This window comes from Nicotiana attenuata, unplaced genomic scaffold, assembly GCF_001879085.1.
Source record: "Nicotiana attenuata strain UT unplaced genomic scaffold, NIATTr2, whole genome shotgun sequence".
Lineage (NCBI taxonomy): Eukaryota > Viridiplantae > Streptophyta > Magnoliopsida > Solanales > Solanaceae > Nicotiana > Nicotiana attenuata.
The window spans coordinates 241,142-266,596 of record NW_017671143.1 but is presented as its reverse complement, the minus strand read 5'-3'; the positions used below and the strand labels follow the sequence as shown (position 1 = coordinate 266,596).

Genomic DNA, 25,455 nt, shown 5'->3' with positions numbered 1-25,455 from the left:
GGAGAAAGTAGCGTTGGAATTGTAAGGATATGATACTCCTCACAAGACGAACAATCCGAACTTTGAACTTGCTTGATTAAATCACCGTGAATAGCAATATTTGCTGAAATCGTATGCTTTCTTGTATTTTTTAGAGAGCAGGCGGAACCATCAATCGTCAGTTTTGGAATAGTTCCGTTTCAATCGTGGTTTCAATAGAGGTTTTGAGGATATTTAGGGAAAGTGGGTTCTAAATGTGCAATTTTTAATTTTAAATAATAATCTAAATCAGTTTTCTTTTTTAAAGTTAAAGAGTAAACAATGTTTTAAAATCAGTTAAATTTTTTAAATATAAAGAAATCTGAAATTTTAAATTATAAAGCTCTTTTCTTGGGAAAAAAGACTTAGGGTCTTCATGGTTCATAATAACGTAGATGAATTTTGAAGTAGATCTTATTTCCAAATAATTCTGAATCCGTAAATATTTTAAGATGTATATCTTAAAATCAGTTAATTTTTTTAAAGATAAATAAATTTGAAATTTGAATTAAATAAAGCTCTTTTAAATAAAAAATTTGGTCTTCATGGTTCAAAGTTAAAGAATCAAAAACGTATGTTTTAAAATGTGCAACTAATATTCAATTTTTAAATAACAATCTAAATCAGATTTCCTTTTCAAATTTAAATATTAATTACGTAAGCTTTAAAATCAGTTAAATTTTGGGGGAATTACGCTCCTTGTCACTTGGCCCAACAGTCCATCAAAAAATGGCCCACATTTGAAGCTCTTACCTGATATAGCCCAGGTTGTATATAATCTGGAAAAAAAAGGGATTTTTTCCTATCTATACCATATATGAAACCTTATTACTAAAAATGTGCATATTTTCATTATTACCCGCCATGTTTATATTTTTCCTACAAAATTTATACCATTCATTAAATACCCAATATTAAGAGCTGATTCCTTCCAAATTAGGCGCCTACAAATCTGGGATAAATATTTGAATAGCTTATTCTTTCCAAATTAGGCGCCTAAAAATTTGGGACTAAATAATTTTTCATATTCACATCAGATTTGTTTCCTCCCTTTTCTGCAGGCTTCTCTTTCATCATTTTTCACGTCTTTCTGTTTCTCCAATACCATTCCCATTTGAAGAATGACTCAAGAATGTGCAAAGAAGATGCAGATGCTACTAGCGCCACAAACAAGAAGCTCGAAATAGTAATGAATAAAACGAGATATATGCAACAGGCCACTTCTAGGTTAACAGAAAACAACAGCGACGTTGCAACGGTGAGTAGAATTGAAGCTGGAAGAATAGAAAAATATATTGGTGAAATGAAACTATCTAAGTTAAACATCTGCTTCCAAACACAAAAAAAATGTTGACTACAAAATTTTCTCCTAATCTACAAAAAATCTATAAATAAACTACAAATCAGTTTACTTATGTATAAAGCAGTATTGTTTTGAAGGGTATCTACAAAATTACTATATTTATACTACAATTACACTACAATCTATGCTGAAAAAAGATGTTGACTACAAAATTTTCTCTTTATCTACAAAATTTCTACAAATAAACTACAAATCAATTTAAGTATTGTATAAAGTTGTATTGTTTTAAGGGTATCTATAAAATTATTACATTTATACTACAATTAAACTATAATCTATGTTGGAAAAAAATGTTGACTACAAAATTTTCTCTTCATCTACAAAATTTCTAAAAAAAAACTACAAATAAACTACAAATCAGTTTAAGTATTGTTAAAGTTGTATTATTTTTAAGGGTATCTACAAAATTACTACATTTATACTACAATTAAACTACAATCTTATGTGAAAAAAAATATTGACAACAAAATTTGCTCTTCATCTACAAAATTTCTACAAAACTACAAATAAACTACAAATTTCAAGCTACTAGCTAAAAAATTGCACGAGATCGACTAGGATTAAAAAGAAGAGAAAATGAAGAAATTGTCGATGAGAAGCTTTAAACTCGAGGAGAACCAAATAGAAGGTGAATCAAGAGTTTAGGACTGAGATATTGATTTTGCTGACTTCATCTTCTTTTTCAGATCTAGCTAGTGTTTTGATTTTGATTATTCTACATCTTGATGGTTACGGCCTTTTGAAGCTCGCCGGAGGAGGTTACAGAAGATTCATATGGCTACCCCACAAATTTACAATTGAGAATTGTCTATGTTGAAAAACAATGGGTTTCATATTGAATCTCTTTGGCTAAAAATCTTATTATAAAAAATGGGTCTCATTTCTGTATTTTTTGAGAAGAAGAAGGAGTGGAGAAGAGAAAGAAATGGGAGGGGGAAAATGGCGCTGGTCAGATCTTTGGAATTAAGGGGAGAGAGAAACGTGGGATATATGGGCACCTTTTAATTAAGGAGTAAAAACTGCCAATTAATTATGCCTCTAAATTAATTATGGTATATAAATGATAATTTGGTATGCTGAAATGTAATTAACTCAAACCCTAAACATTGAGGGTGATAAGGTTTCATATGTGGTATAGGAAGATAAAAATCCCAACAAAAAAATCCCCAGTTAGCCACCCTATTTTTTTCTTTTCTTCGTTCTTCTTCTTCTTCCTCTTTCACGACTTTGCATCCCAAAGTTTCTCTACCATTATATATATTCTTCAATTCTCCTTCCATATTCAAAGTTGATAATCACTACTATGATGAGAAGAAAAAATACCACTTAAGAGAATTATTATTTTTGGAGTCACCATTAGCGGTCATTCGAAGCTTCAATTTCAAAATTGAATTTTTCGATTTTGTTAGTTGTTTGGATTGGTGTTGGCCCAATTGACTGGGAACGTCAAGAGGAGTTCAAAACTCAAATTTGAAGTGATTTGGTGCAGATTTGAGGTAGATTTGAGTTGAATTTCAGAAGATGCCCAAAGAAGAAGAAGAACCAGTGAAGCTCCATTAATATGATTCATTTGTATAATAGTGTATAATAATGTATAATATTGTATAAGTAATATATAATAGTGTATAAACATCTCTTATACATTATTTTATACAAGGCTGATACATTATTTACAGGTATTTGGTAAATTTCTCACATTTTTTATTCCTCCTTCTCCTCCTCCTCCTCCTCCTCCTCCTCTTCTTCTTCTTCTTCTTCTTCTTCTTCTTCTTCTTCTTCTTCTTCTTCTTCTTCTTCTTCTTCTTGTGTATAATATTGTATAAAAGTGTATAAGCATTTCTGACGAATTTTTTGTACGATTTTCACTTGTAATTTTTGATATTTGGATCCTGTAAATAATGTATCAGCCTTATATACGTGAATTTGTTTCTCTTTGCAAAGTATACTTGATGTAGTTGTGCAGAATATTGTATAAAAGTGTATAATATTGTATAAAAGTGTATAAGCATTTCTGACGAATTTTTTGTACGATTTTCACTTGTAATTTTTGATATTTGGATCCTGTAAATAATGTATCAGCCTTATATACGTGAATTTGTTTCTCTTTGCAAAGTATACTTATGGAGTGCATTATTATGTAAGTTTGTCTTAAATTTTTAAATAAAGAAACTTTAATATTTTAAAAACAAAGAAATATTTTTTTTTTTAAATAATCTTCTAGGTCCTATTTTTTTGGAGCATTGTCCTAAAGTGGCAAGTGGCATATTATGATAATGCCACTTGGCTTAATGAGGATGCTTCGTCCTCTCTTTTTAATTATAGATTATAGATAGATTTCAATTTATATCTGGAGAGATTTGGAGAGATTTTTCAAGAGTTCTTGCCATAGAACAACCCAATGCACAAGCTATTCCGCGTTCAGACAGGGTCCGGGGAAGGATCGCATCAAGGGATGTAGTGTACTCAGTTTAATCTTATGCAAATATTTGTGGTTGTTTCCTGTACGACTCGAACCCGTAATCTATAGGTCACCTAGCTAGAAATAACTTTACTATTGCTTCACGACTCCCATTCTCGAGCGTTCTTGCCATAAATAGTTGAAAACTGAACACTATTGGCTCAAGCAAACATTGGAACAAACTCAATTATTATTTCTCAACAAAAGTCATCTAGGTGACTCTTTTTATTAGTTACACAAAATATGAAAGATGAAATAAGAAAAGAAAAAGAAAACACTAGAACAACATGACACACAAACATAATAGGAATTTGTTGCAGAGTTGGCTATCATTGGAGATTAGTTCGCAATGGCTATCATTGGAGATTAGTTCGCAGCACACATATCATAGCGAAGATATAACGAAAACCTACAATAACAACAATCCCAACTATCCCAACAACTAGAATCTGAAGTACAAGATCTAAAACAAGTTAATATATCATTACGTTGTGGGAACAATCTCCGAGTACTCCGAAGAGAATGTGATTTACATCCGGTGAAGCTACGACCAGGGGCGGAGCTACCCTTGTCCGAGGCTGACATCCCTTCGCCGAAAAATAACACTGTATAGATAGGTATTTTTTTAGAAAAATTGAATATATACGATGGGTTGACAACCCTTGACACAAGACAAACTCCTAGTGTAACGGTCAAGGGGTGTCAAAAGTGATGGAAGGTACCTTCCAAGTTTCATTCCCTATTGCACCATTATTTCCATTTTTCTTGGCTTCTTATTTAGATTTTGACACCCCTTTGACTTGTGTCGTTGAGAACAATAGCACGCTGACGTTATTAGAACCAAATAATAGTCGGTATAATATGGGGGGAAATCACATCTTAAACATCATGCAAAGAAGTGCAGTTAAATAGAGATGAATACTAACTTGAGACTGCGATGATAAGAATAGAAATAACGAAACTAAGTGTAAGTAGTGCCATACTTTGGATCGTTATTTTAAGCTTTATGAATGAGCATTTTATTGCTCATAGAATGTTGTTATTTATAGAGCCCAAGATACCCCTCTAATATATATAGTTCTTATTTATTTATTTATTTATTTATTCACTAGATCTTGACTTGTTATGCTATGTTAAGTCTTGCTCATAGTCTCCTTTTTATTAATAAATAATCTATAACTTAAAGTCCTATTTTCTCCCCACATCTCCCAAAAAGAAAAATGTATTAATTATTTAGAATCAGATCTATACCTTGGCCAAGAGGTAACAAATACCTATGTAATATAAGTGAGGTTTGGGGAGTGTAGTGTGTATGCATACCCTTACTTTGTATAGATCGAGAGGCTACTTCTGATAGATCTTCGGCTCAAAACAAGCCAGCATAATCACACCAGAATAGGAAGAAATACAGTAGTAAAAAAGTAAACGAAGCAGTAACAAACAACAAAATAATAGAAAAAACCAAAACAAACGCATCTGATAGTCATAAAAATCTAAGAATACGAAAATACCGCTACTACTACTCTTTGTGAAATATACATCCTAATTTCCCCATTAGAAATAATGTATTGACTTAATATCAGATCCATTTTTTCCGTAAGATGCATATGATCAGAAAGAGCGGGAAAAAAAAGGAACCTAATCCGGAGCATTTACAATATTAATCTTAGTGTGCGTGCGTTGCGCGTGTTCCCCATACATCACTTTTGTAAATAAATTACATATATTTTTTAGAATTATATTTGAGTTATAAACTAAAAATAAGCTTATAAAATTGATGAATAATTGTGGTGACCCAAAAGTTCATCACTTGATTTACAAGTAAATTCTGTGTTCCGAGGCCTTAAAAACCTCCTTTTTATCTCGCCTCGATTTGCGTGTGCGGTCCGGGCGTATATTCGGAATGCTTTTATGCGAAAATTTGATAAAAATGCTAATTTTTCCTTGAAAATTGAATTTAAGTTGACTTCGGTCAATATTTTGGGTAAATGGACCCGGACCCGTGATTTAACGGTCCCGCAGGGTCCATAGAAAAAAATGGGACTTGCGCGTATGCCTAGAGTTGAATTCCGTGGTCCCAAGCCCGAGAAATGAATTTTTGGAGAAAATTGTTTAACTGAAATATAAGAGTTTTTTTTGGAAATTAAAATGTGTTTGAATTTGATGGTATCAGGCCGTATTTTGGTTCCGGAGCTCAGTACAGGTCTTATATGGCGTTTAAGTTGTGCCTGTAAAATTTGGTTAAAAATAGAATTCATATGACGTGAATCGGACCCTTGGTTGTGAAATTTGAAACATAGAGTTCTTGAGATTTTCTTAGATTTTGATGCTAAATTCATTGTTAAAGATGTTATTTTGGAGATTTGATCGCACGAGTAAGTCCGTATGATGCTTTAAAGTTAGTGTGCATGTTTGGTTTGGAGCCCCGAGGGCTCGGGTGAGTTTCGGATAAGTTTTGGGATTTTTTTACACTTATAAATTCTGTTGTTCTGCTGTTTCTGGTGTCTCAATATTTTGTTCTTCGCGTTCACGATGCAGCTCACGCGAACGCGAAGCACAAGCTGGGCCGGGGAGGAATTTCTTCTACGCGAACGTGAGGCCTTGGTTGCGAACGCGGAGCACTGAGGGGGTTTGCTCTTCACGAACACGACTAACCACACATGAATGCGTAGTGCAATGAAGGTGGCTGGGGGAAAACTTTGAGCTGTTCTTCGCGAACGCGGTCCCAGGCCCGCGAACGCGATGGTCAGGGGGACAGACCATCGCGAACGCGAGCAGCTCATTGCGAATGCGTAGGCTCTTCTGGCCATAAGCTTTGCGAACGCTACAGACCCCTCGCGAACGCGAAGGTCTCCCCAGCGATTTAAAACGGAACCAGAACGGGAATTTGGCCATATTTTCATATCTTCTTCCCCAAAATCAGACCCTAGGAGATTTTTGAAGAGTAAATTCAACCCCAAATCATAGGTATGTGTTCTTGAACTCAATTCCTTCACTTTCCAGCAACACCCATTAGATTTCTAGGCCTAAATCTTGTTCTTCAAGGGTAGAGATTGGGAATTTGGGTAGAGTTAGATTTTTTGAATAATTAGAATTTAAACCTCGTTTTGGGGTCGAATTTTGAAACTAATTGCATATTCGGGCTCGTGGGTGAATGTGTGATCGGGTTTTGGTTCAAACCTCGAGTTTTGACTAAGCGGGCCCGGGGTCGATTTTTGACTTTATGGGAAAAATGATAGAAAGCCTATAATTAAGCATTGGGTATGAATTCTTTAGCATTTATTGATGTTGTTAAATTCATTTGGGTTAGATACAAGTAAATTGGAGGCGAATTCAAAAGGAAAAGCGGTGTTTGAGGCTTGAGTTGGTCGTGGAAGTTCGGGGTAAGTGTTTTGTCTAACCTTAGCTTGAGGGAATATGTATTGTGCCTTATTTGCTATATGCTAGTGTAGTGTACGATGTATAGGTGTGGTGACGAATATCTATACGTAGGTGTCGAGCATGACCGTGAGTCTTAAATTATGATCATTGTGTTTCTTGATAAGTACTACAAATGCCTAAACTGTTGATTATCCATGTTGAGCAAGATTTATGATTATCTTCTTGGTATTTATTTATTATTGAGCATTGGCTCCAGTTGAGGTTTATTTGTGAAGTTAATTGTTGGTATAATTTTGGTTATAGCTGATTCCCTTGCCGGGACGTATTTAATTATTACTGTTGATTCCCTTGCTAGGATGTATTTATTTTTGTTGTTGATTCCCTTGCCGGGATGTTGTTGTTGCTATTGTTTGGGTGAGGAATGAGAGATAAAGCACGAAGGTTGATGTCGTGCACATTCATACTTATGCATTTGGTGAGAAAAGAGTGATAAAGCACGAAGGGTTATGCCGTGTGCATTTACATTGATATTGATACATATGGTGAGAAAGAGAGATAAAGAACGAAGGGTGATGCCGTGCACATTTATAATATTTATATGGTAAGAAAGAGAGATAAAGCACGAAGGGTGATGTCGTGCACATTTTCATTATTTGATTGCATTGCTGAGGATTGAGAGTAAAAGCACGAAGGGTGATGCCGTGCACTTATTGCCAGGTTGTCATGATTTCTTGTTGTTATTGGTTCAAGTGCCTTAATTGTTTCATTCCGTTATTTTTGTGATTCTTTATGCTGGTATTCCCCCATAGCATGTTACCCCTCCCCGTTACTTTCTAAATTGCTTCTATTACTGTTATTCTGCTAGATATTGTTTAACTGCAGGTTATGTTAATTGTTGTGTCCTAGCCTCTTCACTACTTCACTGAGGTTAGGCTCGACACTTACCAACACATAGGGTCGGTTGTGCTGATACTACACTCTGCACTCTTTTGTGCAGATCCCGGTACTAGAGCATACGGACTTAGCTAGGGGTTGTTGCCTTCAGTCCATCGGAGACCTGAGGTAGTCTGCAAGCGTCCGCAGGCCTTGGTGTCCCCTTCCTATCTTGTTTATTCTGTTCTTTTCTATTTCCGAGACAGACATGTATTTATTTTGTTCAGACCCTATTTGTAGTATTCTTAGATAGTCCGTAAAATTGTGACACCAGTTCTGGGTGGTTTATGTTTATGGATTAGTATTGGTATTAGCTTAATTATTAAATTCTGTTCTTCCGCATTATCATTTCCGCTGCTTATAATATGTTAACTTAAAATTGTTAAGAGATTAAAAATGAAAAGGGTAAATTAATCGGAATAGTTGGTTTGCCAAGCTTTCACTAGTAGGCACCATCACGACTTCTGAGGGTGGAAAATTCAGGTCATGACAAGTTGGTATCATAGCCCTAGGTTGCTTAGGTCTCACAATTCACGGACAAGCTTAGTAACGTCATTGGGATCGGTACGGAGACGTCTGTGCTTATCCCCCCTGAGGCTATAGAGTTAGGAATAGTTTCACTTCTATTCTTCTATGTCGTGCGAATTGGTTTCTCAATGCTAATTGAACTTCTACTCTATTCTTTCATAGATGGCGAGAACACATGCTTCTTCATCCACTGATCAGCAGCCCGAGCCTCCAACGACAGCTTCTACGATGGGCAGAGGACGAGGCTGAGGCCGTGCTAGAGGCCGAGGTAGGGGCAGAGCTCAGCCCAGAGCAGCAGCACTAGCGGCGGGCCTCAGGTAGAGTGATGATGAGGTTCCGGCCTAGCCAGTTCCGGTGGGCCCAGCTCAGGTCCCAGAGGGGTTCGTTTCTACCCCAGTACTTCAGGATGCTCTGGTCCGTCTAGTGGGCCTTATGGAGAGTGTCACCAAAGCAGGCTTACTTCCTGTAGCACCAACCGTCTCTCAGACTAGGGGGGCACAGACTCCTGCTACCCGCACTCTGGAGCAGATGGCTCCCCAATTTCAGACTCCAGCAGCTCAACTAGTTGGGGCAGTTCAGCCAGGTGTAGTGGGTCAGACTGGTGATGGGGAAGCTACGTCTACCGATGCTTTGTGGATATTGGACAAGTTCACCAAGTTGTTCACTACTACTTATGGTGGTACATCTTCAGAGGATCCCCAGGATTATTTAGACAGCTGTCATGAGGTTCTTCGGAACATGGGGATAGTGGAGACCAATGGGGTCGACTTTGCTGCTTTTCGTCTGTCAGGTTCCGCCAGGAAATAGTGGAGAGATTATTGTTTGGCCAGACCAGTTGGATCACCAGCTCTCACTTGGGACTAGTTCTCGCAGCTATTTCTCGAGAAGTTTCTTCCCGTCACTTAGAGAGATGAGTACCGCAGGGGGTTCGAACGCCTCCAGCAGGGTTCTATGGCTGTCACCCAGTATGAGACGAGGTTTATTGATTTGGATCGTCATGCTCTTTTGATACTCCCCACCGAGAGAGAGGGGGCGAGGAGGTTTATTGAGGGACTCTGAGGCCTATTAGACTACAGATGGCTAAGGAGACAGGTAGCGAGATTTCTTTCTAGGATGTGGCCAAGCGGGTTGAGATAGTTTTAGCTCAGGGGAGCGGTCAGGGGTCTGATAAGAGGCCTTGTCATTCTGGCAGATTTAGTGGTGCCTCGTCTAGAGGCAGGGATACTTTTGGTAGAGGCCATCCTCCTAGGCTATTTCAGTCAGCACATCAGGTTTCTCACGGTGGTCTAAATGGTCGTGGTTCTCATATGCAGTATTCTGATCAGTTGCCCTACAGTCCACCACCAGCTCCTATCAGTGTACCTCCACTCCAGAGTTTTAAGGGTGGTTATACAGGCTGTCAGGGTCAGTTTCAAGGTCAGCAGTCTCAGTAGCCGAAGTCTTACTATGCTTGCGGCGATACGAGGCACATTGTTGGGTTTTGCCCTCGAACCTCGAGCAGTTCTCAGCACCAGGGTTCTTGTGCTATGGTTCCAGAACCGGGTGTTCCACCGCCCGCTCAACCAGCTAGAGGTAGGGGTAGAGGTGTTAGAGGTGGAGGTCAGGCTGCTAGAGGTGGAGGCCAAGCAACTAGAGATAGAGGCCAGCCAATAGGAGGCTGTCCTAAGGATGCAGTTCAGAGTGGTGGGGCCCAGCCCAGATATTATGCTATGCCAGGCAGACATGAGGCTGAGGCCTCCGATGCAGTTATAACAAGTACTGTTTCAGTGTGCAGTAGAGATGCCTCAGTTCTATTTGGTCCAAGGTCCACATATTCTTATGTATCATCTTATTTTTCCCCTTATCTGGTTGTTCCTTGTGATTCTTTGAGTGCTCATGTATATGTGTCTACATCGGTGGATGATTCTATTATCGTAGATCATGTTTATCGTGCTTGCGTGGTCGCTATTGGGGTATTGACACCCATGTAGATCTCCTACTTCTCGATATGGTAGATTTCGATGTCATTTTGGGGATGGATTGGTTATCCCCTTATCATGCTATATTGGATTGTCATGCCAAGACTGTGACCTTAGTGCTAGCGTGGTTGCCTCATTTGGAATGGAGAGGGACTCCTGGTCATTCTACCAGCAGGGTTATCTCATATATGAAGGCTCGGCGTATGGTTGATAAAGGATCTTTAGCCTATTTGGCGTATGTTCGTGATTCTAGTGCTGAGGTTCCTTCTATGGATTCTGTGCCCGTTGTTCGTAAGTTTCCAGAGGTATTCCTTTCAGACCTACCGGGGATGCCACCCGACAGGGACATTGACTTTTGCATTGATTTGGCTCCGAGCACTCAACCCATTTCTATTCCGCCATATTGTATGGCCCCGCCAGAGTTGAAAGAATTAAAAAAATAGTTGCAAGACTTGCTGGATAAAGGCTTTATTAGACCGAGTGTCTCGCCTTGGGTTGCACTGGTGTTGTTTGTTAAGAAGAAGGATGGGTCGATGAGGATGTGTATAGATTATCGGCAGTTGAACAAAGTCACCATCAAGAACAAGTATCCATTATTGAGGATTGATGATTTGAACAAAGTCACCATCAAGAACAAGTATCCATTGTCGAGGATTGATGATTTGTTTGATCAGCTTCAGGGTGCCAAGGTATTTTCGAAGATTGATTTGAGATCTGGCTACCATCAGTTGAGGATTAGGGCATCCGATGTCCCTAAGACAGCTTTTCGTACTCGGTACGGGCATTATGAGTTCTTAGTGATGTCATTCGGGTTGACAAATGCCCCAACAACTTTCATAGATTTGATGAACCGAGTGTCCAAGCCTTATTTCGATTCCTTTATGATTGTCTTCATTGATTATATTTTGATCTATTCCTGCAGCGGGGAGGAGCACGACCAGCATCTTCAAGTCGTTCTTCAAACTCTGAAGGACAGCCAGTTATATGCTAAGTTTTCGAAGTGTGAGTTTTGTTTGAGTTCGGTTGCATTCTCCGGTCATGTTGTATCAGCAGAGGGTATTCAGGTGGATCCTAAGAAGATTGCGGCAGTCAAGGACTAGCCTAGACCTACATCAGCTACAGAGATCCGAAGTTTATTGGGTTTGGCAGGTTATTACCATCAGTTTGTGGAGGGGTTTTCATCTATTGCAGCCTCGATGACCAGGTTGACTTAGAAGGGTGCCCAGTTCAGGTGGTCGGACGAGTGTGAGGCAAGCTTTCAGAAGCTCAAGACAGCTTTGACTACGGCGCCAGTGTTGGTTTTGCACACAGGTTCAGGGCCATATATAGTATGTTATGATGTATCGCGCAGTGTTGATGCAGAATGGAAAGGTTATTGCATATGCTTCGCGACAGTTGAAGATCCACGAGAAGAATTATGCAGTTCATGATTTGGAGTTAGCATCCAATGTTCACGTGCTGAAGATTTGGAGGAATTATTTATATGGCAATGTGAGGTCACGGGTCACAAGAGTTTGCAATACTTGTTCAAGCAGAAGGAGCTAAATTTGAGGCAGAGGAGATGGTTGGAGCTGTTGAAAGACTATGATATCACCATTTTGTATCATCCGGGAAAGGCCAATATAGTAGCCGATGCTTTTAGTAGGAAGTCAGCCAAAAGGGGCAGCCTTGCGTATATTCCAGTCAGTGAGAGACTACTTGCTTTGGATGTTCAGGCTTTAGCCAATCCATTCGTGAGGTTGGATGTTTCTGAGCCCAGTCGTGTGCGGTGTCGGTTGGGTGGTTTGAGCCGGGAGAGGCTCGGTTGTTGGGTACAGATTTAGTTTAGGATGCCTTGGATAAGGTGAAGATCATTCAGGATAGGCTTCGTACAACTCAGTCCAGGCAGAAAAAGTTATGCCGACTGCAAGGTTCGTGATGTGGCATTCATGATCGGAGAGCGAGTGTTACTTCAGGTGTCGCCCATGAAGGGCGTGATGAGATTTGGGAAGAAGGGCAAGCTAAGCACTAGGTTCATTGGTCCTTTTGAGATTCTTGATCGAGTGGGAAAGGTGGATTACAAACATGCGTTGCCACCGAGTTTATCAGCTGTGTACCTAGTGTTTCATGTGTCCATTCTTCGGAAGTATCACGACGATCCATCCCACATGTTAGACTTCAACTGTCTAGTTGGACAAGGACTTGACCTATGAGGAGGAGCCGGTAGCTATTCTAGACCGACAAGTTCGTTAGTTGAGATCGAAGAAGTTCCCTTCTGTTCATGTTCAATGGAGAGGTCAGCCTGCCAAGGCAGCTACCTGGGAGTCCGAGTCCGATATGCGGAGCCAATATCCCCATCTTTTCCCTGACTCGGGTACTTCTTTTCTATGTCCGTTCGAGGACGAACGGTTGTTTTAGAGGTGGAGGATGTGATGAGGTCATCACTTGATTTACAAGTAAATTCTATGTTCCGATGCCTTAAAACCCTCCTTTTATCTCACCTCGATTTGCGTGTGCGGTCCGGACGATATCCAGAACGCTTTTATGTGAAAATTTGATAAAATGCTAATTTTTCCTTAAAAATTGAATTTAAGTTGACTTTGGTCAATATTTTGGGTAAACGGACCCGGACCCATGATTTGACAGTCCCTGAGGGACCGTAGAATAATATGGGACTTGGGCGTATGCCCGGAATTGAATTTCGAGGTCCGAAACCCGAGAAATGAATTTTCAAGAAAATGGTTTAACTAAAATTATAAGATTTTTTTTTGGAAATTTAAATGTGTTTAAATTTGATGGTATCGAGCTGTATTTTGGTTCCGGATCTCGGTACAGGTCTTATATGGCGTTTAAGTTGTGCCTGTAAAATTTGAAAACGGAATTCATATGACGTGAATCGGACCCTCGGTTGTAAAATTTGAAACTTAAGAGTTCTTGAGATTTTCTTAGATTTTGATGCAAAATTCATTGTTAAAGATGTTATTTTGGCGATTTGATTGTACGAGTAAGTCCGTATGATGCTTTAAAGTTAGTGTGCATGTTTGGTTTGGAGCCCCGAGGGCTCGGGTGAGTTTCGGATAAGTTTCGAGATTTATTTACACTTAGGAATTCTATTGTTCTGCTGCTTCTGGTGTCTCGATATTTTGTTCTTCGCATTCGCGATGCAGCTCACACGAAGCACAAGCTGGGCTGGGGAGGAATTTTTTCGACACGAACGCGAGGCCTTGGTCACAAACGCGGAGCACTGGGGGTTTGCTCTTCGCAAACGCGACTGGCCACACACGGACGCATATTGCAATGGAGGTGGGTGGGGGAAAACTTTGAGCTGTTCTTCGCGAACACAGTCCCAGGCCCGCGAACGTGATGGTGAGGGGGACAGACCATCGTGAACGCGTAGGCTCTTCTGGCTATAAGCTTCACAAATGCGACAGACCCCTCCCGAACGTGAAGAAGGTCTGCCCAGCGATTTAAAACAGAACTAGAACCGGAATTTAGCCATATTTTTATATCTTCTTCCCCAAAATCAGACCCTAGGAGATTTTTGAAGAGCAAATTCAACCCCAAATCATAGGTATGTGTTCTTGAACTCAATTCCTTCGCTTTCAATCAACACCCATTAGATTTCTAGGCCTAAATCTTGTTCTTCAAGGGTAGAAATTGGGAATTTGGGTAGAGTTAGGGCTTTTTGAATAATTGAAATTTAGACCTCGTTTTGGGGTTGGATTTCGAAACTAATTGCATATTCGGGCTCGTGGGTGGTGATCAGGTTTTGGTTCGAACCTCGAGTTTTGACCAAGCGGACCCGGAGTCAATTTTTGATTGGAAAAAATGATAGAAAGCCTATAATTAAGCATTGGGTATAAATTCTTTAGCATTTGTTGATGTTATTAAATTAATTTGGGTCAGATACAAGTAAATTGGAGGCGAATTCAAAAGGAAAAACGGTGTTTGAGGCTTGAATTGATCGTGGAAGTTCGAGGTAAGTGTTTGGTCTAACCTTAGCTTGAGGGAATAGGTATTGTGCCTTATTTGCTATGTGCTAGTGTAGTGTACGATGTATAGGTGTGGTGACGAGTATCTATACGTTGGTGTCAAGCATGACCGTGAGTCTTAAATTATGATCATTGTGTTTCTTGATAAGTACTACAAATGCCTAAATTGTTGATTATCCATGTTGAGCAAGATTTATGATTATCTTCTTGGTATTTATTTATTATTGAGCATTGGCTCCAGTTGAGGTTTATTTGTGAAGTTAATTGTTGGTATAATTTTGGTTATAGCCGATTCCCTTGTCGGGACGTATTTAATTATTACTGTTGATTTCCTTGCCATGATGTATTTATTTTTGTTGTTGATTCCCTTGTCGGGATGTTGTTGTTGCTATTGTTTGGGTGAGGAATGAGAGATAAAGCACGAAGGGTGATGTCGTGCACATTCATACTTATGCATTTGGTGAGGAAAGAGTGATAAAGCACGAAGGGTTATGCCGTGTACATTTACATTGATATTGATGCATATGGTGAGAAAGAGAGAAGCATGATGCCGTGCACATTTATAATATTTATATGGTAAGGAAGAGAGATAAAGCACGAAGGGTGATGTCGTGCACATTTTCATTATTTGATTGCATTGGTGAGGATTGAGAGTAAAAGCACGAAGGGTGATTCCGTGCACTTATTGCCAGTTTGTCATGATTTCTTGTTGTTATTCGTTCAAGTGCCTTAATTGTTTCATTCTGTTATTTCTGTGATTCTTTATGCTGGTATTCCCCCATAGCATGTTACCCCTCCCCGTTACTTTCTAAATTGCTTCTATTACTGTTATTCTGCTAGATATTGTTTAACTGCAGGTTATATTAATTGTTGTGTCCTAGCCTCGTTACTACTTCGCCGAGGTTAGGCTCAACACTTACCAGCACATGGGGTCGGTTGTGCTGATACTACAGTCTGCACTCTTTTGTGCAGATCCCGGTACTGGAGCATACGGACTTAGCTAGGGGTTGCTGCCTTCAGTCCATCGGAGACCCGAGGTAGTCTGCAAGCGTCCGCAGGCCTTGGCGTCCCCTTCCTATCTTATTTATTCTGTTCTTTTCTATTTCAGAGACAGACATGTATTTATTTTGTTCGGACCCTATTTGTAGTATTCTAGATAGTCCGTGAGATTGTGACACCAGTTCTAGGTGGTTTATGTTTATGGGTTAGTATTGGTATTAACTTAATTGTTAAATTCCGTTCTTCCACATTATCATTTCGCTGCTTATAATATGTTAACTTTAAATTGTTAAGAGATTAAAAATAAAAAGGGTAAATTAATCGGAATAGTTGGCTTGCCAAACTTTCACTAGTAGGCACCATCACGACTCCCAGGTCGTGACAATAATGATCATATATAGCTAATTCAATAAAGGAAAACGTTGTTTATAAAAGTCTGTTGTCCTTCACCTTAAATTATGTCCCAATTTTATAATTTTGTCAGTTCAATTACACAAGTTATTGTGCTTCTTTTTTAGTTTCATTAAAAACACATAGGCCTTAAAGATTTAAGATACTTTCTAAAATTTTCTTCAAAAGCTATTCTCAAGTTCTTTCAAAAGAGATAAACAAGGTATTGACTAATATTATGATTGTTTAAAGATTGATCAAATAACATAAATTAAAAAATTGAGTCTTATAGATTCTCAATTATTCTCCCTTCAAAGGTTTCAATATTATCCATTAGTGAGGTTTTAGTTGTTGAAATAAAAAGAAATACGAATTTATAATTTATATAAATTTGTTGGAACGTGCATGGGCGAAGAAATCATTGCTAAAACATGCAAATTCAATAGAACGAACAAATTATTATGAAAGTTATTGAATTCACTCAGTGTGTGCATACATATTAAGTTAAATATTTCTTTTATATATTATTTATTTTAAAATCCTAAATATTTTAATCTTTTACACAGGGGCGAAGCCACATGGTCATAAGGGTGGTCAATTGGCTACCATTTATCAAAAAATTACAGTGTATGTATAGGTAAAATATTACGTTTTAGAGGTATATAACCCATATTAAATATCCTTTGTCGGAAATTTTTTTACTTCTTTCAAATTTGAACGCCCTTGGGAAAATCCCTAGCTTTGCCACTGCTTTTACATATTTCAAATAATAAATAATTTAATAATTAAAATTGTAATTGATATTAAATTCTTACAAATTAGTTAAATATTTGTCTTATATTTTTAATATGAAATTTACTTTTAAAGGATAAAAAGTCAATCAATATTTCGTATAGATATTACTTTTATAATATATATTTAGGCTTGTATAATGTAGTATGATTAAATGTGGTATCAAATAACTATCTTGGGTTCTTAATTGAATTGGATTAGTTATTTTGTATGATTAAAATGAGAATTTTGAGGTGAAGGTCTTTCGAAAATAATTTCTCTACTTTCACCAGGTATGAGTAAGGTATGTTTATACATTACCATCCCCAAACTCCACTTATGAGGTTATATTAGGTTTGTTGTTGTTGATAAAAATGAGAATTTTAAAAATAAATATTTAATTAATTTGCGTTGAAATAATTTTAATTTAGATGTTACTGTATTAAATCAATTTTATATCCCCATGTTACAATTTAATTAGAAAGCATTTAAGAGAACGTATAAGTTCTTTTCTTGATTCTATAAGATTGCACGAATGAATTATTTTCAATTAGTACAATTTATAAAAGGTAAGATTTATATATTAGGAGTTCTTACCTAGTTTAATAAGGAGAGATTTAATATGTAAAATTTTAATTAATTTTAATGTACTAAATATTAGAAAAGTAGTTTAAATTACAAGTTTGTCCGCTGTAAAAGGTATTATTAAAGGATAAAAAAGGCGAACGACATTTCGCTAAGGGCCTTTATATATATATAAGGAAGGCCAAGCAGAAGAAAAAGGGGGACCGAAAAGGAAAAAGAAAGACAAAGACGACGTGGAAGAGATCTCCGGGGGCAAGAAGGAGAAGAAGAAGCTCACGTGCTGGATTACAAACCTGTGCAACCCCCTTTGTTGAATCAATAAAGCTAGATCTCGTAGTTATCAACAAGGATCATCCTTTATCCTCTTTATCTCTACAAATACGAAACGATATGTTGAAGTTGTAAGCTTATCATCTACATTTAATGTCTTCCATTCAATCTGAGATATGTTATATAAATTCAGTCACTTGGATTCAACACTCATGGTGCTTAGCTCTAGAGTGGATTATATTTGTCTAAGATTTACCCTCTTTTCATTATTAATTGGTTTAATCAAAAGAGCTCAACCCTTTTTGGTCAAACATCCAGTACAATTTACCAAAGTACTAAGTAATCTGGCCAAGTATTTCCGCTTTTATTTATATTTGACTCTAATCAATAATCTCAACAATCTAGGTGGTATAGTACAACAACGAAAGATGCGACTATGAAAGTTACCAAAATATCAATCAATCAAGTGACAAGTACACCTTAATTCTAAATTCTAAACTAAAAATAAGGGTGACATGTATCATCTCTCTACACTGATTTCTTCTTATCCATTTTATACCAAAAATAAACAAGTACTCCATCAGTTATCCTACTTCTAGAGAGCACCGACTAGCGGTGTTTCTTCATTTTTAAATTTCCTCCTGGTTTTTCTCACCGATGAACTTTCTTTTCTACTCCCTCCGACCCAATTTATGTAACATTTTTTGCTTCTCGAGAGTCAATTTAATTAATTTTCAAAGTTAAATTGAAATAGATCAACTCAAGATTTCAAAATCAGAATTTAGATACTCAAAAATTATACGAAACATATAGTAAATTATATAAGTTGTTATTCTTCTCATATCAATATGATTAAAAAGATATTATAAAATATTGATCAAATATCACATATTTGAGTTTCGTAAAACCATTTTTTTTTTTAGGGGGGGTTGGGGGTTGGGGGAGGGGGGGTAGGGTCCAAGGTAGATGTCAATGCACCAAAATTGGATCAAGGCAGCACTGTAGGACCAAGAGACCTAAAATTAGGAGCATACATTGCATTTTAGAAAAGAAAACGTGAAATACGGGATGGAAGGAATAATGTGATCATACCAAATTTAGTAAATTGGCTCTTACAGTATTATATGGATTAAATGATTAACATATGACTCTTCTTATTTAGTAAAATTATATGTGGCTTTTGATTGAGAGAAAAGACCAAGCAGCCTGCCATTATTCGTCAGGAAACAATGGAGGTCGAGACCAAAATAATAGATATTCCAAGTAGGATTGCCATTTAGTAGGACAATTTTTAACCCAAGTTTTGGGTATAAAATCCAAAGTGATTCCTCACCTGTTCTTTCAGGATCGAATCCAACACTCATAATCTTCAACAAGTTAACCCGATGCAAAGTAAAAGAAGAAAAGATCGCTATTTCCTACTAATAACTTTGTAAACTTTTCCTAACGTAGATTAGAAACCTACATTAGAAACAAGATGCAAACTCTGATAAGATTACTTGAAAGAATCATATCAGACCTTAAAGTCAGATTTCTAATAATTGCAGTTTAAAATAAGTCGTAAAAGCAATAAGGAATCAACAAGACCTTAAGGTCAGGTTACTAATAATTGCAGTTTAAAATAAGACATCAAAGCGTTAAGGAATCAGCAACCGTTTCTCAGTGACTTTAGAATATGATATAATTTGCAGAAACGACAAAGAATATTCTGCTCGCTGTAGCATTGCAAGTATTCAACAAGAAGACAATGAATACATGACTCGGAAATTTAATTATCCACGTCTAAAACAGCTAATTGCCCCTAACCTCGACAAATTTACATACGCTTTAAGCACAATATGACCAAAAGTGAATGAACATCAAGATAATAAGATAAAACGGATAAGTTATGTTAGCAGCAGTGGGAGAGCCTGTGATCAAATATTTTATATTTCCCATTACAGAAGCTTGTACGGTCACAGACGAGAACCTCGCACACTGGAATGCGGTAGACTAGTAGTAGTGTTTATAAAAATCCAAAGGAACACAGTAAATGCAGCCAATTATGGTTAAATAGACATCTAAGTTGCTCCGACACGGCAATTTAGGTGCCGCACCCGTGTCGACACGACACTAGTATGGGTGTAGGTATGTGATCCGTACCTGATCTGGTCAAATAATTTTAGGTACTTTGACCACGACGGGCGAAAAAATTAAAGACGAGATACAATTTGATTCCCGAAATCTGAACCAAAACTTGAGTAAATTTGAAGAAAATAACATACCTTGTCTAGGAAATCAACCCTTTACTTATCTACAACTTGAGAATAAAAAGAATTCATACTTTACCAGCTATACGTAAGTATTCCATAAAATTTCTTATAATTTAGAGATATTTTATATTTTTATTTTTTTGAATTATTTTTAGCAGGATCCCTGCACCCGTATCGTACTAGGATCCGTATTCCCGAATCTTAGAATTAATATCTTGAAGGATCCGACCTCTAGATCCGCACCCATGTCGGACACCTGCACCCGTGTCCGAGCAACTTAGATAAACATATACATGATCCACTAAATATTGCTACCATTTCGCATATTAATTGCAAAAAAATGAAGGTTTTAAAGTTATTTATCATATGTTTGTCCACATAAATTACTGTTTAAAATTGTACAGCCAAAGACAGATAGAGAAGCTTCTAGGACTCTCATGCAAAAGCAAGCATCCCAGACTCATAACAAGTCATATTATAGTTCTTCATCGTCTATAATGGCACTTAAATTTTCGTTTGAAGGTTGATTAAAGTTGTAGAATAAAGCAAATGCCACTTGAAACACAAATTAGGCCAACAAGTCTGAAAGGGCCAAATAGAGCAAGAGTAAAGCATATCATAACTTTTGCTGCAAGTTAAATATGGAAAGGCTGGTCCTTAAAAACTGCCAACAGAAGTCAAGGAAACTAAGTTTGTGTAAATAAACCAACTCTTTATTAGGAAATATCATGTGGAGAGCCAGCAAGCACTATGTTCTCTCTCTCACACACACACAGATGACTCAACTTAAACACCTGAAAATGCGAAACTAGATGAAACTTTTTTGCACTAATAAAGTTCTTGCTGTCATTCTAAATAAGAAACAAGAACATTCATGAACTAAATCTTCACCAATAGGACAGGAGGGGGCATTTAGTACTATCATTATGCCAGGATCCGTATCTTAGGGTCACAAATACAAACAGAGGTGAAGAATGATTACCAGCTAAACTGTTATTAAACTTTCTGATAACTATATCAATTTTTATTTTTTTTATTTTTCGAAGATAAGCAGATTACTTGTAGGGATAGTTTATAGTTTTTCAAATTAAGAATGATTGTACAAAATTATTTTATATGAAGTGACACAATTGTACTTAATACAAATATGTCATGAAGAACAATAGTGTTACCCTCATTCCTTATCAAAAGAATTCAAGTTTTTTCAAGGACTGGTGAAATTGCTAGTTCGAGATTCAAAACATCTAAAAATATGTCCCAAGAAATACCATAAAAACTAGGGATGAAGTTGTTTCTGGATCTAAGAAACAACAGGATAACCAGACCATTTCTTAATATATCAAGTAACACACAAATTTTGGGCTGATTCACACAATATTCTGAATTTAAAGCTATCCTAGCATCAAAAAGAATGAAACTCTATTCCACAAGGCAAAGATCGTAAGTGTTCGTTTCCATGTGTGTTCTTGATTACTACGTCACAGTAATACAGAAAAATTGCACGGGATGCGGGGTCAGTGTGCAATTAGTTCACACAGCTCAATAAACCACAAATGAGGGGGAAAAAATCTAAGACAACTGAATTAAATCCCTCAATCACTACATTACATTTATTCCGTAATTCATATATATAGAACAGGGAAGATATCATATGAGTTTAAGCTTTTACAGTATGATCCAGATAGCTATCACTTCATGGATTGCACAAGAAAAGAAATGAACGCCCAGTTGTCTTATATCTATAACAAATACATTTGACAAACCAGTAACAATGAGAATTCAAGCATTTATAACAGAAACTTTAAACATAAATCAAACCCATAGCCACAAAATTGTTTCTTCATGTGCAACTCACCTTTCATGGCTTGTGAAGTTCTAATTTGTTGCTTGATTTTTTTCTGAGGGAAGCTGAGAAGACGTATTGGGTAAACCGACAGCAGGGGATGATGCCATGGTTTGGTATTGAGCAGCAAACTGGGGAGCATGAGACTGAGTGTAGTATATTTGTGCATGTGTGGGATCAGAATATTCATATGCATAATTGGCAGTAGCAGCGGATGTAGGAGCAATTGACTGAGAGGGATGGTGAATCTGGGAGTAGCCAACATATTGCTGCTGATGCTGACCAGAAGTTATCTGTACCAATTGTGGAGCTGCCGCAGCTGCTGTTCTATATGCACCAGCATTCATTTCAGGTTTGGAGGCAGAAGGGTTTCTAGCATGGTTGTAAGCTGCTGCAGGAGTGGCCATATTAGGAGCGGGAGGTGTTTGGGGTTGATTTGAAGGCATTGTTGAAGCAGACTCACTATAATTTGTTTGTTGCATGGGCAAATTGTAAGCTTGTGAAGGTCTAGATTGAACGAAGTAAACTGGGTATTGGTGGTCAAGAGCAGGATGCTGAGGATGATTTTGCTGCTGCGAAGGGTATATAGGATAATAAGACGTCATCGGCACAGGCCCAGAAGGGGTATGTTGGATATATTGACCAGCATGGACATATTGTTGGTGTTGATACATTTGTTGCTGCTGATCATATTGGACTGGTAATGCATATCCAGCATCCTGGACTTGCTGTTGCACCTGAGGCCTATTATTTGGATCAACTGAATTGACGGAAACCCTATTGTTCCCCGACTGAATTTGACCCCCTGGTTCTTGATAAAAGAAATGCCTTTGCCCAGACAAACTGCTCTCACTGCATCAAATAAAATGACAGAACCTAGTTCAAAGAATTTTCATTACCAATTTGAGCACTTAACAAAGAATCATAGAGTCTGTTCCTCTAGTGACCTGTACGTCAGGAGTTTGCAAGGTGTGAAAACAGTAACTTTACAAAATGAAAGGGGATAGCTTCATACTTATGAGTTATGAGCTCAATTCCCTCCCCCAAACCCCCGGGCGGAGCTATAAACAAATAAACAAATTTTCTTGGTTACACATGAACTTAGGAGTAACATGAGGGAAGATTCAGGTGTAGTGGCAAAGGAGATTCAAAATTTGCTTTAGATCACATATTCAATCCCAGGTGTGACACATTAGTATTTTTTAGAATCCTCTTGTATGAATTTCTGGCCCGTCACTCCCCCTCCATTCACCCACAACTCTCACTAGCCAGAGAGCACTTTGTGCACAAGGTAAGCCCTCTATTTGAGCATTTTATCAAACAAGAGTCTCGTATACACAACACATTTCTCAAGCAACTGATATGTTCCAATAACCATTTGTTGGAAAATTCAAAAAAATTAAAAATAGCTATATAACTTTACCTCGAAACTGAATTGGGGGAAGGCAAATCAGAAGGAACAACAGGCCTTGGCTGCTGCAATTGTTGAGGCTGCTGCTGTAGCTGTTGCTGCTGCTGTGTCTGTGTGAGAGCAAGATTCCTATAACCAACACCCTGTTCCGATCTCTCATCATCTGAAAAAACCCGACTCCCATAATCCCCACCAACCACTACTGGCACACCGGAAAACCCAGCTCCGGCCACCGGGGCAGACGGCGCCGGTGGTGAAGACGAATCCACTTTGCTGCCTCCAACCCCTAATTGTGAAAACTGCTCTTCAATTCCAACCCTCTGATTATTCTCCTCCACGTGTACCTTTATCGGCGGCAAATTTGCAAGGGACGGCGTGGAATTAGTCGACCCAAAAGACGACGTCGTTTCCACCATCGGAGAATCCGGCACCGACTGAACATCTTGAGCACTTAATTTCACGTTTTTTTCACCCTTTACGTTACAATTCACATCATCATCAAGACCTAGAAGACAATTCACTGAGGAAGATTCAGAAAACACCTTAGTAGTTGTTATAGAACCAGAATTTCCCCCATTATTCAACGCATGTACGAACCAATCCTCCGATTTTGTAGAACTTTCAAGAAGCGACCCGATCGAAGATACCGAATCGAACTCACTGGTGAAGAGGAAAACACGGATACGTGACGTTTTTGTGACACGGTCGTATTCTTCGATCATGTTTTCGAGGTCTTCGTCGGTGGAAACGGAGATTAAGGAATCTAGGTCTTCGTTAGGGAGCTGGTATTTAAGCCAAAACGGGCGGCCGGAGAGGAGGGTTTTGGAAAGGCGGGAGGAAAGGTCGGAGAGAGAAGTACGGCGGTCGGCGACGAAGATCCGGGTGTCGCCGCCGATGTAGCAGAGGGATTTATCGTGTGGGCGAGGGATTATGTGTCCACCGTAGCTGCACATGAGGCGGAGCTTTCCACCGCCGCCGCCGGCGTTAGCCGGTTGCTGGTCGTCCCAGGAGTTGGAGTTGCGTGACTTTGGGGAGGCGGAATCTAGTGAGTTGGCGTAGTTGTTGAGATGTGACGATGACGTCGGTGGTGGTGGTTGTGTCATAGTTCCGACCACCGACGCCGTTGTAACGGTGGTGGAAATCGGTGGGCCGCCGGGTAGTAGTGGGGGTTCCATGTGTGTGGAGGGGTGGGGTAGTGAGGAGAGAGAAAATGAAAAAAGTGGATGAGGAAGGTAAGATACTTTGCCGGAGAAGAATGTCTCTTATAGTTTTCCAGCTGCTTTGTTTTTTTATTTTTTACTTTTCTTTTATTATTTATTGTTATATTTTTTTATTCGAAAAAATGTCCACAGTATAATTTGCACATCAGCAGTATTCTGGACTTTAATCCAATTTACTCTTGGAATTTGTCTAGTGGACACATTGTTGATCCCAAAAGTACTACTCTGCACATAGGAGTTCAAGCCTTAATACTATTTCCTTGTTGATTTAAAATTCTAATTTTATAAAATTTTGCTGGTAAGTTAGATTTGACTTTATGAATATTTACTACCCCTATTATATTCTTAGCTTTATTTATACCTCTTTCATCTATACACATTTAAGTTCTTTAAATATTAAGTAAATTTTTTAATTTTTACTAATATAAGAATATTTGTGAGCCGAAAGATTTATCGAAAGAACCTCTTTATCTCACATAAGATAGGAGCGAGTTATGGATACACTCTATCCTTTTCATATTGCATTTGTGGAATTAAAAAGAATAGTTCTTATTATACTGATATAAGAATCTAAGAATTGTTATGAAATATTATAATTATATTAGTGGATGTCTATAACTTCTAAAGAAGTTTCTCCACTACTCTTCTCCATTATGTAGATAACTCCCATTACTTCTCACCATTATAGTTGTAACTCCCACACCTCCATAACCTCCCCATGATCTCAAATGTTTAATGTCATGTTTATGACATTCTTTTGTATGCCTCTATGTAATCCTATAAATAGGGGTTTTGGCACCACATTGTATATACTTGAATATATGGAAGAAATAAGAATCTCTCCTCTCTTGCTCCCTACATTCTTGTCTATTTTCTTGTTTTATATTATTATTTTAATTTAGTTTCTTAACACGTTATCAGCACGAATTGCTATTTCCTCTCAGACTTCCTAAAAAGGAAAAACGCTCTCCACGAGAGCTAAAACTTCTTTTGCCAAGGAAAACTTTGGATTACATCTCGTCAGAGATCTTGTGGTAATTATGGAAGATGATACTATTGTCATTAATTTAGTTTTATATGCATAAAGATGAGAAAGGTAAACTT

At 37.9% G+C, this 25,455-nt stretch overlaps 1 protein-coding gene across 1 annotated transcript; it reads right to left on the bottom strand.

Annotated features, from left to right (window-relative positions):
• Window positions 1–21,456: 21,456 nt before the first annotated feature.
• On the bottom strand, window positions 21,457–24,383 carry LOC109206218. Its single transcript, XM_019369021.1, has 2 exons — window positions 23,144–24,383; window positions 21,457–22,572 (listed from the first exon to the last, which is right to left on the bottom strand). Exons 1-2 carry the CDS (start codon window positions 24,304–24,306, stop codon window positions 21,753–21,755), a joined length of 1,983 nt encoding a protein of 660 aa, XP_019224566.1. The 5' UTR covers window positions 24,307–24,383; the 3' UTR covers window positions 21,457–21,752.
• Window positions 24,384–25,455: the final 1,072 nt, after the last annotated feature.